The sequence below is a fragment of the Ambystoma mexicanum genome, chromosome 9 (assembly GCF_040938575.1).
Source record: "Ambystoma mexicanum isolate Mex_15411 chromosome 9, UKY_AmexF1_1, whole genome shotgun sequence".
Taxonomy (NCBI): domain Eukaryota; kingdom Metazoa; phylum Chordata; class Amphibia; order Caudata; family Ambystomatidae; genus Ambystoma; species Ambystoma mexicanum.
Genome location: NC_090931.1, coordinates 985,035,900 through 985,050,892, shown reverse-complemented (window position 1 = coordinate 985,050,892; position 14,993 = coordinate 985,035,900). Strand labels below are relative to the sequence as shown.

Genomic DNA, 14,993 nt, shown 5'->3' with positions numbered 1-14,993 from the left:
AAAGCAGTCTGTTTTCAAGAGCAGTGACTAATCACATGTTATGTTATGTGCATTAGTCTCTGTGCAAACTGGGGGTGCAAGAATCAGTTTGGTATGCTGACAAATTAAGGGTTTAATTAATTGGGGTTCTTCATTTCGTTGTAAGCTGCAACAAAGGTGTGGAAAAGCCCCAGTATGGGAAACTCCATGGTTGAACAGGAAGCTCATTGACGTGCCTATTTGATGCTTACCCTGCTAGGCATGCATGCAATCTGGCTCTGTAGGTTCAGTCATACACCTCGTTGGGTTAATTCCCCACAAGCCACGGGTAACCCACTACTGAGTGTCCTTTATTTGGGAGAGGATTACACCTGGTTCCATTATTATTTTACTTTTAACAATTGGGTTGCATGCTTTCCTGCAGGTGTTCCGTTTTACGATCTCGACTTTCACAGTGTAAAGTAGGTTTAGGTTTGCCGGTTATTAGGAGTACAACAAAGTGTTTGAGTGGTTGATCTGTTCATTTTCTACACGTTGATGGTGCGGTCTTGCTTGAAATTGTGAGATGTCTGAGTTTGTAATGTCAATAAAAAGCTGGAAACGAAAATGACCACATACATGTTAGCACAGCTTACGCAAGAACAACAAATAAAACATTGAAATAATTTTATTAAAAAAAAAGTTTATTTCACATGAATTTTTCTTTACAAATATCCACAGGTAAATTATATTTACGGGATGATTCTATACAACTTGCATAAAAGGTTTAAATCAAACGCAAGCAAAACAGTGATGTGACTTGAGATGAATGAGACCTGTTGCACAATGCAGCCAAAGGTTTAAGACTCGTAGAAACAAGATATGAAACATGGGATTTCAGACATAAAAAATAAAAAAGGCCATGAAAAGAAAGTTAATATAAATTAATTTCAAAATGATAAATTCTTAAAGGTGAGGCATTTATTTAGAACACGGTATAAAGCCACTCCCTCCCCAAACACAAAAAACCTATCCCTGCATAAATATACAAACTCCTATCCGAAACCACTGGCATACTACCAGATGAACAAACTTGGTGCAAATATGTTCCCTTAGTACCCCTTCAGCCACACCAGTCAGCACCAGAGTATCAGAAACCTGCCCAGACAGTTCTTCATCCAATCTCCCCGATGTCCCCAGTCAAGAAGAGCTATCACAGTCCCGGGTGTACTGCACACCACCCACTATATTTGCTCAGATATTGAGGTCACCATTTCCCGACCAATTCGTGCTATCCAATCTTGCAGGCAGGGAAAGAGAATGTCCCATTTACAAACGACAAAACCTCAAGGGAAGTGTTGTGAAGAAAAACAAGCCTCCCTGATAACCAAGGTAATATGGACCTATCCAGACAAAATAAACTGCCATGTTTACATTTGGTTAAAAAAATCTGACAAACTTTGGGACAATAACTACAATTCAAAGCGTTTCCCAGAAATAGTTATCTTGCCTTCCAATCCTCACCACTTTATCCCAAACAACTGTGGACACAAAATGAAGAAGAGGTCTCAATTGCTCTGAGAACAGTCCCTTTAGTGTGAATGGCTGTTAGAATGATAAATCGAGAAACTTGATTTGACACCGATTTTCATTAACCATGCATCAATGAGTTGTCACAATGGTTTTCCTTTCTGCCACCATGTATGACAATTTGGGCACTAATGGGACCTCTTATTTTTTTTAATCCGATGCATAATGTCTTCAGATTGATCCTATTAATTAAATCAGCATTTCTTGTGGAATAAAGACACTGACTAGAGCACAGCCTCATGGTTGAGCAAACTCACAAACAAAGCCACATGACCATCGCCCATCTTGCAGGTAGACTAAAGCTCTTGGGCCTTTGAAGTCCTGAAAATTGCAGATTGGAAAATTTTAAGAATTCCAGTTTTTCCACGTTTTTTTTGGTTGTGCATTGAGCCCGTGATGTCTGGAGAGCTAAGAAACGTGCTCAATTACTTTTAAATTTTGGAAGCGGTCATGGGGATTGTTTTTCTATAGCCACAAAAGGTTGGTGCCCAGCAAAACCTTCTGTAAAGTTTTAATTGTGCCTGTGCTGTAAGTATTTTAATATGGATGTTGCAGTTTGGGATTTCGGCACTGCTCCAAATAATTATATATGTGAACATTTTAAAATAAGAATTTGTTAAATAACAAAAAACGTCAGGTTCGGGCGACCTCTGCTATAAAAGCAACCTCCATAGGTTGTAGGCAATAAACACTGGTGCTAGAAGGAAAGGCGCCAGCGAGGAGAGGGTAATCTAGAAGTAGAAAAAATGCTTTAGATTGCTGCTCCAAGTCCAATGCATAATAGAACACATTCCTAAAGTTGGTGAGGTCCGGATGGGCAGTAAAATAGGAACCATCTCAGCTGCAGCCAATATTTGCTTCAATCCAAAAGACTAATTCTCTTTCCCCCAGTTACCAAAACAGTGAACTCTTAAATGAAGCATGAAACAGGTTTAGTGGGGACAACTTCCATCACTTTTCCTTTGTCAATATTTATAATTGAAAGAATCTACATCCAATACAGAGTAGAATGAAGGAAGCACGTTCTAGCCCATCTGAGGAACATTGGCTTGTCCGCATTAAAACTCTTACCACATCTCAATTTCACTTACCAACAGGCATTCGTGGGACGAACTTTGACTTTTGTCAAAATGGCAAAAAAGGGAGTAGGCAAATAGGACACCCCCCAGTTCCCTTATCTGCCAAACTTGTGAGTGCTTTCAAACAGCCCGAGCACCAGCATTAAGAGCTATATTATAAAGAACGGGACCACTGCTAGTCTTGCAAGTGTCCAGCGAAAAATACTCATGATGGTATGTGGGGTTGTATTATACAAGACAACCAACTAAACTATTATGGGATTTAAAAAGTGAAATATTCCAGAAATTATGAGCCACCTCAGAATGTAGACTAGAATAATATACAAGTACAATCAAATCGTCTGACATACAAATGCTAAAGCGCTTCTTTGCACACAAGAGAAAACCAAACTCTCAAAATTGCATTGGAACTAATAGCCTGGCAATATATCCTCTGACATGTGTTATTGTAGTACAAGTTACATTCCACCAAAATATCAGAAGTGTGCTCTACAAGACCACTTTACATTTCTCAAACCAATGCAGGTGAGATGTGGAAACTAAATTGACATTGGTTTGTGCGTACTGTGCACTCAAACTACAACAGGCCTTAAAACCAGGGGTCAGCAACCAGTCTCTCCCTGCAGGTTTTGGACTACAACTCATAGTCCTGCACCACCGATTATGCCAGGGATAATGGGAGTTGTAGTGCAAAACAACTGGAGAGCCAAATATCATTTTCTCGCCTTAAAACCAACAAGCTCATGTCCAAACAATTCTTCTTTAAGGATGTTAGGAATTACAATTTCTTTCATGTGACATTCCAACTAAAAACATTTTTTCTAGCGCATGTTACAGGTACACAAACAATAGGCTCTTATGAAAAAGAATGTCCGTTTGTTGGTAATGTGACACTCGAAGATAACAATCTATTCAATGAACGATCTTACAAAACATTCACTCTAGAAGCAACTTAAGACCAAGAAGGGCAACGGCCTCTTGCAACAAGCATTTAAAGCATTATTAGAATTCCCACCTGTATGGCGCCCACCCACAATCATAAGTCCCTGAAGCACAAGTGCATTGAAAAATGCGGTGTCCGTTTCTCTGCAACCCATTTCCTTTATGTGGGAAAAAATACATTGGAGGGAAATTGCCAGGCCACAGGATTTCCTCAAAATGTTGAAGACTCTTGTCTTTGACTAGGTCCATGGCCAACTACTCAGAGTGCAGACTAATGAATTAATAGAATGATACATTGCGTTAGTATCGTCAAACTATAAACAAAGGAGAATAAATCTAGTGAAAAAAATATATAACCCAGAACAATAGGCAAATGTAGTGTAGACTTGGTAGTCTCCTGTTGCTTTCAATTTCAGATAGTTTGAACAAGTCATAAAAACAAACCAATTGAGATTTAAGGAGACTTTACCAATTGCAGTATTGTATTAGTCATCTAACACAACACAGAAAATCTCACTTCGTATAGAAAAGCCCTTTGTCATATGTTCACTATTTACAAACGATCTGTAATAGTTGGCGTTGGGTAGACCATTACAATCACATTAGCCAACGTATTCAGCAAGAATGCTTCAGAAACAATACAGGGCCTCAAATTCAAGAGTGTTCCAACTTGAAGCCAAAAAAATAAGAGCGTGACAGAAAACAAGGTATTTAAATAGCACGGAAGGCCTTCCTTGCTTAATGCATAATCACTTGAAAATGAAGAAGTTCGTAGTAGTAAAAGTATTCCACTAGTGAATTTGGAGCACTCACTCTGTTCTTAATGTGTTATATATTTATATAAATATATATATATTTTTTAAAGCCTTAAGAAAAATTGTGCATAGTGAGAAAAATTGGCCAAACAGATAAATACCAGGTTTACTAAAATATTATATACAAATAAGCAAACCTAATATTTAAACCTGCAGTAAAACAATCTGGATTGCATCAGTATCATGCAGCGGAGATTAGGTATTGAATGGAGACAATACTTTCTATTGCACATTATCTTCAAGACCAAGATTTTCCAAAGTTCAGTAACTTTGCATTGTGGCGAGGAACACATTTACAAAGCTCGTGAAAACAAAGGTAGAATTGAAGAAAGAAAAAATAAAATCATATTCTAGAATTGAGCGAGTGCCATTTTTCAGTTTTACGATGTGTTGTTCCCTAAAAGACTAATTTAATGCTCCACTTTCAAACTGAAAGCACAAACACACACGCAAACTTTCATACAGCAAATAAAAACATTATGGAAGTAAAAGGCAGGACAACATGTCCACACATCTTAGAGATAGCCTCTGCGTCTGGATCAAGAACGACAGTAGTTAGTTTGATCACAGCAAAACAAGAACATTTTCAACTGCACCCAGTGCACCAACAGCATGCTGACATGCCACAACACCAAAATGGTGTGATAAGCCCTGATAGAGAAGTCCGCCTCCCTAAACATTCTAGTTGTGCAAAACAAAAACAACTGTTCATGTAACAAGTATCCACACAAACTAAAACGGCAAGGTCCCAGGTGGGCCTGAAACCAGTCTTGAACCAATTGAACCATCTTTAAAAAAATCTATTTTGCTGCTGAAGACTCCTGTGTTGATCTAGGAATAGCTTTCATTTTCACTCCAATTTGTAACCCATTGTTTTTTTTCATTATTTTCTTTGGCTTTTCCGTCTTTGAACTGTCGCTCTTCTTTGCGAATTCGCACAGCATGGTATTTTGGAACACTGTCATCGTACCTCGAGCGTTTAAAAAATCCACACTGCAAAGAGAAGGGGAAAAAAAAAGAATCTGAAATGAATCACAGTGATCTGGGAGGGAGTGTGGTTGAGAGTCTGTGCCTGCCACCAGGCCATTACTGGCAGAAAGCAACATGGGTTAGAGGGAGCAGCCAGCGCAGGAGAAGCAGAAAGCCATTTCATGCAGAAAGTGCAGTCAGAAAAAAAAATAAGTGTGTTGAGCATTCCAAGTGGGCGAAATCGCTTAAAGGGCCTTTTCTTCCACCCATCTAAGCCCATTGTCATTTGTCACACATCACTCGAGTGTGCTACACTCTCGTCTGACATTAAGGGCAGTTTGGTGGAAAACGTCCGTTCTGCAATTAGCTCAATTGAATGCTTCACAACGTCTACATATTGCCTGTTCTATAACAAAAAAACAATACTGTTACCAAGATGTGCATGTGTCTGTCCCACTGATTCATGAACCAGTGACCTCATTAAAAGCTTTATACGTGAACAAATAAATCGTGTCCCTCTACGATGTATGGTACTTTTTATCCAATTACTCTCTCAGTATTTATATGTTACGATGCACAAAATATGATAGTATGTATTTTACACTTAAAAATGAGAACTGGATTGTGTTCCATCTCTTGTGATTGGCCAGTCTCATGCACACAAATAATGACCATGTGGAGGTTGACGCAAACAAATTACCTCTAGGTAAAGTTCTTTCTGACGGATTGTGCCTTGCTCCCACAGAATGCTCACTGGAAACGCATTTTCGAGCATCAGTCTGGCATCGGAAATGTGTACCCATTCGAGAGGGGCGCAGTGCAGCTCCACATCCATGGCACCCCCGACTCAGCACATACCATCAAGGCTAATATGGATGCGGCTGGTTGTGCCCCAAGAACTCAGTTCCCCCTTTTCCCCCCTGCACTCAGCAGCAGAGGGAATGCAGAACAGCAAGAACTGTACAAGCTATCCGCAGGACGGGCAAACCGAACCATCAGAAAGGCTTTACTGTTCTTCTAATGGATTCCTTCCTTCCATAGTTCCAATCTTAGAAAGACTCCCAAAGCAGTACTGAACCTGGAAGGAGGAGAATGAGAAATAACCTCCTACACCAACAAACCATGAAGCACTGCACAGACAAACGGGACATCATTACCAGCCAAGGAATGCATGCAGTAATGCTTGGTGAACATGTGCAGGGAATCTGACGTAGCCGCCTGACAAATATCCAAAACAGGGACACCCATCTGCAAATAGCTTGCCATCTTTTCTGAAGTCCTGCACCCCGACAGGCACAATAGCCAATAGTCATCCAAGAGTCCAGGAGACAAAACCGCTCTTCTCTCTTGGACGAGGCCCAGGGTAGAAAACGGGAAGCTAGATCTTCTGTGAGTTTGGCATAACCTTGGAAAGGCAGGCCAGCCTCACATTACATTCAGAATCAGTTTGGCCATGGAAAAATACAAGATAGATCAAACAGAAAGAGCCTAGTGCACTCGCGTCCACATAGCATAAGGTAGGACAAGGAAAATCAGGTTAGGGGTAAGCAACCGTACGTGACAAGAATCGAAAGGCTTCCATGAATCCGCCAAAAAAAAAAAAAAAAAAAAAAAAAAAAAAAAAAAAAACAGGTTTAAATCCCATGCAGAGAAACTGGCATGGTGGAAACTAGTTTGATAATTCCTGCATAACAGTGGGAATGGCAAAGAAGACTCATTCATAGACAAATAGTGTCCAGATTCTCTTTCACTGTGCCAGGCTGAAGGCACTGCTTAGCCAAGGAAAGCAGAAAATAAAGTCCCACACAGGTCGGACAGACCAAGGGCATCAGACCAGTCTTGCGGCACCAAGCCAAAAATGTACACCACCACTTGCAGGCTTTGAAGGACTCATTTCTAGCATGAGGCCTGAAACTAAATACAACCACATCAGACAGATTCCACTCCTTGTACTTTAGCAGCCAAAGATGAGAATTTGGTGTACACCGGCTCGGATGGAGGACCCGATCTTCTGACAGAGAGCCACCCTTGCTAGGAGATAACAGAGGAGCACTTTATATGTCCAGAACCTTCAGGAATCAGGTCCTCCAGGCCAAGCCTGGAGCGATTAAGATCATGGTTGACCCGAACATCCACAGTCCACTGAAACAGCAGAGCAACAGGAATCAGTGGGAACACAGGAGCCTGAAGTTCCACTCAATCAATGAACCCACAAGAGCACCATGCAGAGAATTCCTTGGAGCAGACAACTGTACTTCTGGTTTACACTGGAGACAAAGAGGCCCACTTGAGAGGTACCCCAATAGGCGATCCCTTTCAGGACTTCCTGACAGAGCTCTCACTCATGGAGGATGGACCTCTGCCTGCTCAAAGCATCTGTAGGAGCGTCCTGGGCCTCTTCAAAATGGGTTACCGACTGACTTTTCTCCCGCCCAAAAAAGTTCAGAACCACAGTTGACTTGTTATACTGCAGAGAGGTAGCAATACCACACCATCGCTCTTGTTGAGGTGATGCAAAGCCACCTTGTTGCACATCACTATCTGGACACTTGCCCATTTGGAAAGAAAACAATTCGGGCCATCGCCCATTTGGAAAGAAAACAATTTGGGCCAGCCTAATAGCTCATTCTGCCAGCAGATTGATTTGCTCCATCACCTTGGTGGAGTCAACGATAGTCCACTTCCTGTCAGAACGCCCAAGTGAGGACGCCAAACCTTCAAGGACTAGGTGTGGAGTGCCGAAAAGCTAACCCGCCACACAATAAGCTTTTTCTTTGGGCTCACCACAGGAGATCCAGTGACTATGTTTGCAAATGGTAAACAGTCTGCCAAATTGCTTTAAAAAAAGGAGACCATTACACATTAAAGCAGCCAGGCCTGGCCCACCGGGAGTTTCCCTGGGGGGCTACGAGGCCCATTTTCTTGTGGGTGGAAGGATACATACATTCATGCACATTATAGCAGTGCTGTGTCTGCTCGCACCTGCGCAGACACAGCACCTGCGCATGGTAGGGTGGAAACTGCACGTGCCCTAGTGTGCTCAGCAGGTATGGCCCAGGCCAGGTTGCAGGAATCAAACTTCCCACCCTCCCCGTTACAGGACGCTCTCTGCAAGAGGTGTGTTCCTGGAGACACTGGGGAATCCATACGGTGCTCAGGAAACGAGGTTTCAGCTTTCCGAAGACTTGAAACCTATTAACTGCATACTGGGGACACCCACCCCCAACTGCACAGTCGCAAGATTCTGCTGGACGGGAGATTCTGCTGGACGGTGAGTCGTTCCTGGAATGAAGCATTCTTTTTAATTGTTCAGCGCTCTGATGGCGTTGGCACTTGGTTTTGTTAAAATTCGAATGTGCCTTTAAAGAAAAGTATATGCTTACAATTTTCTGCTTCGTTGTGGAAGTGTTTCATCTTTGCTCTGGAGTAGCATGTTTTTTTTTCATCCTTTGGTATGATGCTGAATCACATATTATATTATGCAGATTTTCCTCCCTCGCTTCCAGCAGATCAGGACCGAAAATCGAAGCTGCAGTTCCGGGCTTGAGCAGCTCTGCTGGTTGTTGCTCTGCTTTCAGTATTTCTATGGATGTTTGGTTTCAGCAGGCACTGGCAGGTGTGACTAACCATTGTCTTGTGCATTCAATATGCATGCAGTTCATTAACTCCTGCATTACTTAAGTGATTGTAAATAACGGACAGATGGGCCTGGCAGCTGGGTTGGTTGTGCTGAAGCTGTGCTCCATCCACAGTACTGACTATATTCCCTATCAGATGTGTGCTCCCCTTCCAGCTAGTGTGTAGGTAAAGATGTACACACATTGTGGTGGAGTCCATTTTTTTTTCAGTGCTGGATTTCCGATTATACAACCAGCACTTTAAGTCACAGAATGCAAAGAAAGCAAGCATTGGCAATGCCGACAGTTGGGGCTTTTGTGTAGGCATAGGAAAGGCACTTGCCAGGCACTGAAATAGTGGCATCAACTGGCTATTGATAGTATATGGTGCAAAATGGTGCACATACATGGGCATCTAATAGCACTGCCTGGCAAATGCCTACTACGCATACATAAGCCAAAACTGTTGGTTTTGCCAATGCTTGTGTTTACAGGTCTTCAATGAAGGACACACATAGTGCTTATATATCTATTAGCTGACGACAGACCTGGTTAAGAAATTATTATACCAGTAGCCCGTTTACCAGTGCAATTAAGTCATTAGCTCAGAGAGGACTGCTTTGACAAAACACTGGCAGCCGCTGTGAGTGCAAAGTTTGATGGTAAGGCTTGAGTAAAGTGAGCTCAAAGTTCACATGAGGTGGTGTTTTTGTCGGGCAGAGGCAGGAACTGGGTGTGAATGGCCATAGGGATTAGCATGACCATGGGCAGTCAATGGATGGGCAAATAACCAAACACTTTAAAGCTTTGTGTCCCTCCTCATATGCCATTTCTCCCTATCTGCATTCTAATGGAATAGGCCTCGATACATAGGGCCTCTTTTCTTGGGAGAGGAAGGACACATACATTTGTGTGCATGATGATATTGCCTCTGCCGTGGCGGCTCGCGCATTGTGGGGCGCGAAACCGCATGTGCCCTAGTGTGCTTGGCATGCACAGGTGCGGCTCACGCCACTTGTGTTGACCTCCTGGCTGCCACTACGAGTGCCGTGCTGCTCCAGCGACAACGAGTTGAGCAGACCCCTGCATCAACCATTTGGCACTGGCTGCACACAGCAGGGTAAGCAGGGTTCCGTTCCAGACTTCCAGTACCACAGGTATGTTTGTGCATGCGCTGGCAGTGCTGCCCTGCCACCAGCCGAGGCTGACATTTTCTTGGGGGGATACTCCCAATCCCCTCATAGAAGCGTTGCGCTCATGCCCTGTGCTCGCTCATTTGGAAAATACGGGGCCACTTTAAAAAAAAATCCAGGGCCACTTTAGGTTCCCAGTCTAGCCCTGAAAGCAGCCACTGGAGCGACCTCACTCAAAACTCATACGTCCTGCAACAAAGATTCAGGATGCCTTGGAACCAGAAGACATAGAAAGGAGGAGGCTGGGACTTGACTGGGATTGGAAGACTGGCACCATCTTAAGGATGTTCATCTATGGTAATTGGGAGAATAGGCTTGGCCAGGCATAAGTGTGTCCAGGACCACACATCAGAGTGGAGCGAATGGAAGGGCGTCACATGGGGCCTCCTAAAATTGAGGGAGAAGCCCAAACTGTGCAGCATATGACAAATTTGGGTCCAGTACGCTGAGCTGAGACGAATCCCGAGGGGTTGTCACTTCTCCCCCAGGGGGAGCCCCTTCCCATGAAGCCAGAGTGGAGAGGCCGCTGACGGATAGTCCCCTTGGGGGTGGTACTCAGTGGGAGGAGCTCATGGGAAGTGTCAGGGCTGGGCAGGTTGGCAGCACTTCATGTAGGAAACTAGTGTCGTACAGTCATCAAAACCCTGTGAATCCGCTGTGTAAACCTTATATGCTGTACATAAGGAGAATGTTCCATCCCTATTGCAGGCAAAGTATGCAGGGACTAAGAAACATCAAGAAACCACATATCCCAGCAGGCCGTGTGCTTCACAAGCCTTCCAGGAGGAAAAGATCTGGATGCGAGCCACGCCCAACGAACAGCGCATGCGCGAGCCGCGCCCACGCTTCCCTGCTTGCTATTCCGGCTTCAAAGGCAAACGGACGTGTTTTTCAGCGCTACGCTCAGGGCCAGCCTTCGCCCGCCTGAACTCAGCACAGGCCCCGCACCAACTTGAGATAAGTGCTTCTTGATTATTTCCGCATGCAGAGAGAAAGACTAACGAAGCGGCTGAGGTCGCGGTGCATGCAGACATAGAAGTTTGGCGATTCGGACCGCAACGTATGGCTGAACAATAACCCGCATGCAGAGTGCCTATGTAGGGTTGACTGAGGGCTAGGACACTGAAGCAACGTTCCGGGTGAGGCAACCCGAAATGTACAATTCCAAGTCTCCAACGGGGCAGGGCAGGAGGCACGTGTGCGGAGCCACGGGTGAAGACAACCCGATTCGAGCACACCAGCGGGTCACGTTCATTGTTTTGGGGGCACAAGTTAGTGTAAGAACTTCTAGTCTGGCCCTGCACACGCTCATGGTTATTTTTGTTATTTTCCAGCTGAGCTCGCCACAGAACATTCAGGGACTTCCCATGCCGTGTTAAGGAGAACAAGATCACGATCCGCAGCTAAGTGTATTTCTGGTTCTTTGCTAAAGTATATATTGTCTAAGCTGCAAGGTGTTCTGTAATAACACAAGGTGCTATGTAATGACATGTGATATCGTGTAATTGCGCACGTTAGCACGAGTTTTATTAACTGCATGAAGCTAATGCAGTGGGAAAAACAAAGCTTATGCTAACGCTATTTTGATGCAACAAATTGTGGTTCGAGCTCCAAGCAAAATCTCTTGTAGTGGTTCCAAGCTCCACCACAAAGGCCCCAATTACCTTTTTCCGGTGAACCTACTACCCCCTACCCATCCACTCTACGGACCCTAACCCTCTTTCCCCGGCGGGTTGCGGTAGCCTGTGTTTCCTATCAGGTCCAGGTGCCAAGACCTTACAGGGAGGCAGGTGTTCGTGCTGCCTCTGCGCCAGACAAGATTGGAGACGCCCTGACAGGAAGAGACTTCCCCTCTGAGAACAAGGGAGAGCATCTCAGGAGAACGCAGTATACTAGCCCTCCACCACACAAGCCCATTACATCTCCACAGTCCCTGTCCGCTTCTTTCCCGTCTCACCTCTCTCCTCCTTTTACCTCTATGTATTAATGTCAAGTAGAAGGTGCTGGGTCGAGGAAGAGCAGCAGGAGTGCTTACCCCTCTACTAATGGTATGAGTTGGCCCCACAGAGTCCTGGAAGAAGAACATAAGAAACAGACGAAGGACTTGCACAGCCAGACCAGACAGCTGGCATCAATTTATACAAACCAATAATGGACTACCGACATGGGAACAGGCAGCTCTCGAGTGACTGCAGGTGTGCGGCACACCAAACATGGGAGTTTTGAACTTGTTTTCTTGACCAGAAGGAGAGGAGCTCAGAGGATGCTGAGAGTCAGCCACACATCAGCACCGAAGGGTTTGCAGGAGCGTACTTGCCCAGAGGGTCAGCGAAGAAGCGAACAGATGCAGACTACGGCATGGAACACTGTCATACTGACGCAGCAGAAACTATACACTGGAGAAGCCCAGCCGATCGTGCACTGTCTCTGGAAGCCCCAGGATATGCCAAAACCCTGAACAAGGTAAGGGGTGGCTAAGGAGATCCAGAGGGGAAGCGGAAGGGTCCCTTGGGCTGGCGCAGGGAGCGGTCCCTAGAATCCTGTATAGTCCTGTCACCAGGGTCTTACCCCAGGGATGGACTCTAATCCTCCTCCTCCTCCTCCTCCTCCTCCTCGCCGTCGCAATGGCCAGGCTAAACCCACTGGCCACTAGGGAAGGGTCATGGTCCACTACCATGAAGCACAGAGGGAGAATCCCTCGCTACAGTGGCGGCCATAAGCTACTGACCACCAAGCAAGGGTTGAGTACACCAACCACAAAGCTATTATCCTGAGAAGGCGAGTCCCTCGTTACAGTAACTCAGAGAAACCCACTGGCAGTACTTGGCAGGATAGTGAAGCAAGTGGGCCATGGTGGGGAAGCCTGGTCCGAGGGCCCTACCAATGTATGAACTGTTTCGCAGAGAAGCCAGGGGAAGGGAGTCATTCCCCCTGGTGCTGTTGAACTGTGTAACCAACTGGAAAGAGACCAGGGAAAGGGAGTCATGCCCACTGTTTATATCAAACTCTGAAGCCAAGACGCCAGCAGAAGGGAGTCATTCGCCTGGTGACCTAAACCAGGGGAAGGGAGTCATTCCCCCTGGTTGTGTTGAACTATTGCATTAAGATACCAGGAGAAGGGAATCATTCTCTTGGTAACCAAAGTTATAAAGACTTTCTGATAGAGTTTTAAGAGATAAGCAGTGCGTCTGCCAAGGGAAAGCGTTTGAACGTTTGCCTTTTGTGTTGGAGAACAGTTTTGACCCTGGGAAGGGAGCCAATCCCCTCCCACAAAGAAGAAACCAAAACCTGTAAGTGAACTTTTATCCTCAGACCAGAAGAAGGGAGTCATTCTTCTGGACCAAGGTGGTCTACTTTAGTTTTAAGTGTAAGGGACAGAAGTAGGGCTTTTGACAAATGACGGTGGACTATTGATTTATACAGACATTCTGACTGAACCCATAGTATTTTAGTTGAGGCAGTGAAACCCCTCTTAGAGATGGAAAAGTTAGATTTTCGCTTTATTTTCTTCAATAAAAGTTTCTAGCAATCACGATGACCTCTGTGTCTAAGTCTCCTCCTCCTACACCAAATCTGGAATGGAGGTTTGCATGAGGTAATTTTCCAAGTGGGGAAAAACATGAAATGACTGCCTTCTGCGATGTGCACTCGATGCTGCCAAATGCTTAGTGAAAGCCCTCGAGGCAGAGGAAAGGCCTAAGTGCAGGACCACAAATTGGTAAAAAGGGCTTTCCAAATATGAACCTCAGGTATTTATTGCTATTTTCATGTCTTGGTATACTCGGATATGGGTACCCTGAAGGTCCAGTACCACCAGTCAGTCCTGCAGCTCGAGGGCCTAGAGTATCTGGGCCCGAGATTGCAATCTCTGGTTTGTCCTTGAACAGGTACAAATTCTGCTGCTCAGATCAAGCCCATGTTTAGCACCAACAAATAAAGGGAGTACCAACCCTTTCCCCTGCGGGGAGTACACATTATATAGTGGCCTTCACCAGGAATTGATGTATTTCCAACAAACGAGGGTCTGGGGAGGCTGCAACCCTTTGAGACAACCTGTAAGGCCCAGCAGTTGGTAGGTGGCGAGCTACCACTCATTGAGATACATAGGCAAACTCCCTACCAGCAGAAAAGAGTGGACAAAGTCTGTACGAAAGGGGTTTCTTTTCTGCTTTCCTCTACCATGATGAAGAAAGTCTAGCTGGGTCTGTTGCCCGGAGGGTGCCTAACCCAAAACATAGTGGGAATGGGCTGACACCCTTTGGAGGAAGTGGGTGCAGGTTTCTGGAGAACTAAACCTAGGGATTTGGCATGGGGCTTGGAGGCTTTAAACTGCTCAAAGGACCCATCATCCTTGGATTCAAAAAGGTAATTGTCAAACAGCATATTAAGGAACTTCGTTTAATGTCTGGGGCTACACCAGACGTCTTCACCCAGGAGCGCCTACAGAGCACACTTCCTGTGCCCATGCAACATGTAATAAAATCAGCAGTGTCAAAGTAATGCTGTGCTGCCTCCTTATAATCCTCTACCAGAGTGGCAAATACTGCCTTCATCCCTGCCCTGGGCACATTTTCTGAAGCCTCAGAGATATTGTGCTCTTGCTAAATACTCACAACTTGTACAGTTAGCATGAACAGCCCGAAGGGCCAAGTTCTTGGACGCAAAAAACGTGCAACCCTTGACATCAAGCTTTTTACACTGTCTGTATGGGGGGAAATGTGGGAAGGGTATTGATAGGCAATTCAGATCCATGGTAGCAGGACATTACATCTTGGTGAGATACGGGTCCACACCCAGAGTCCAAACAGGCTTCAACCATAGCACACCGAT

At 44.9% G+C, this 14,993-nt stretch overlaps 1 protein-coding gene across 3 annotated transcripts in view; it reads right to left on the bottom strand.

Annotated features, from left to right (window-relative positions):
* Positions 1–641: 641 nt before the first annotated feature.
* ITGA6 (integrin subunit alpha 6) overlaps positions 642–14,993 on the bottom strand; it is a 328,225-nt gene continuing 313,873 nt past the window's right edge. For 2 of the 3 annotated variants that reach the window (XM_069616222.1, XM_069616220.1), the window contains one exon: positions 642–5,377. In XM_069616222.1, the coding sequence (XP_069472323.1) occupies positions 5,216–5,377 (162 nt within the window). In that variant the 3' untranslated portion in view covers positions 642–5,215. The remainder of the gene's footprint in view (positions 5,378–14,993) is intronic. The other variant, XM_069616221.1, reaches the window with a different exon arrangement.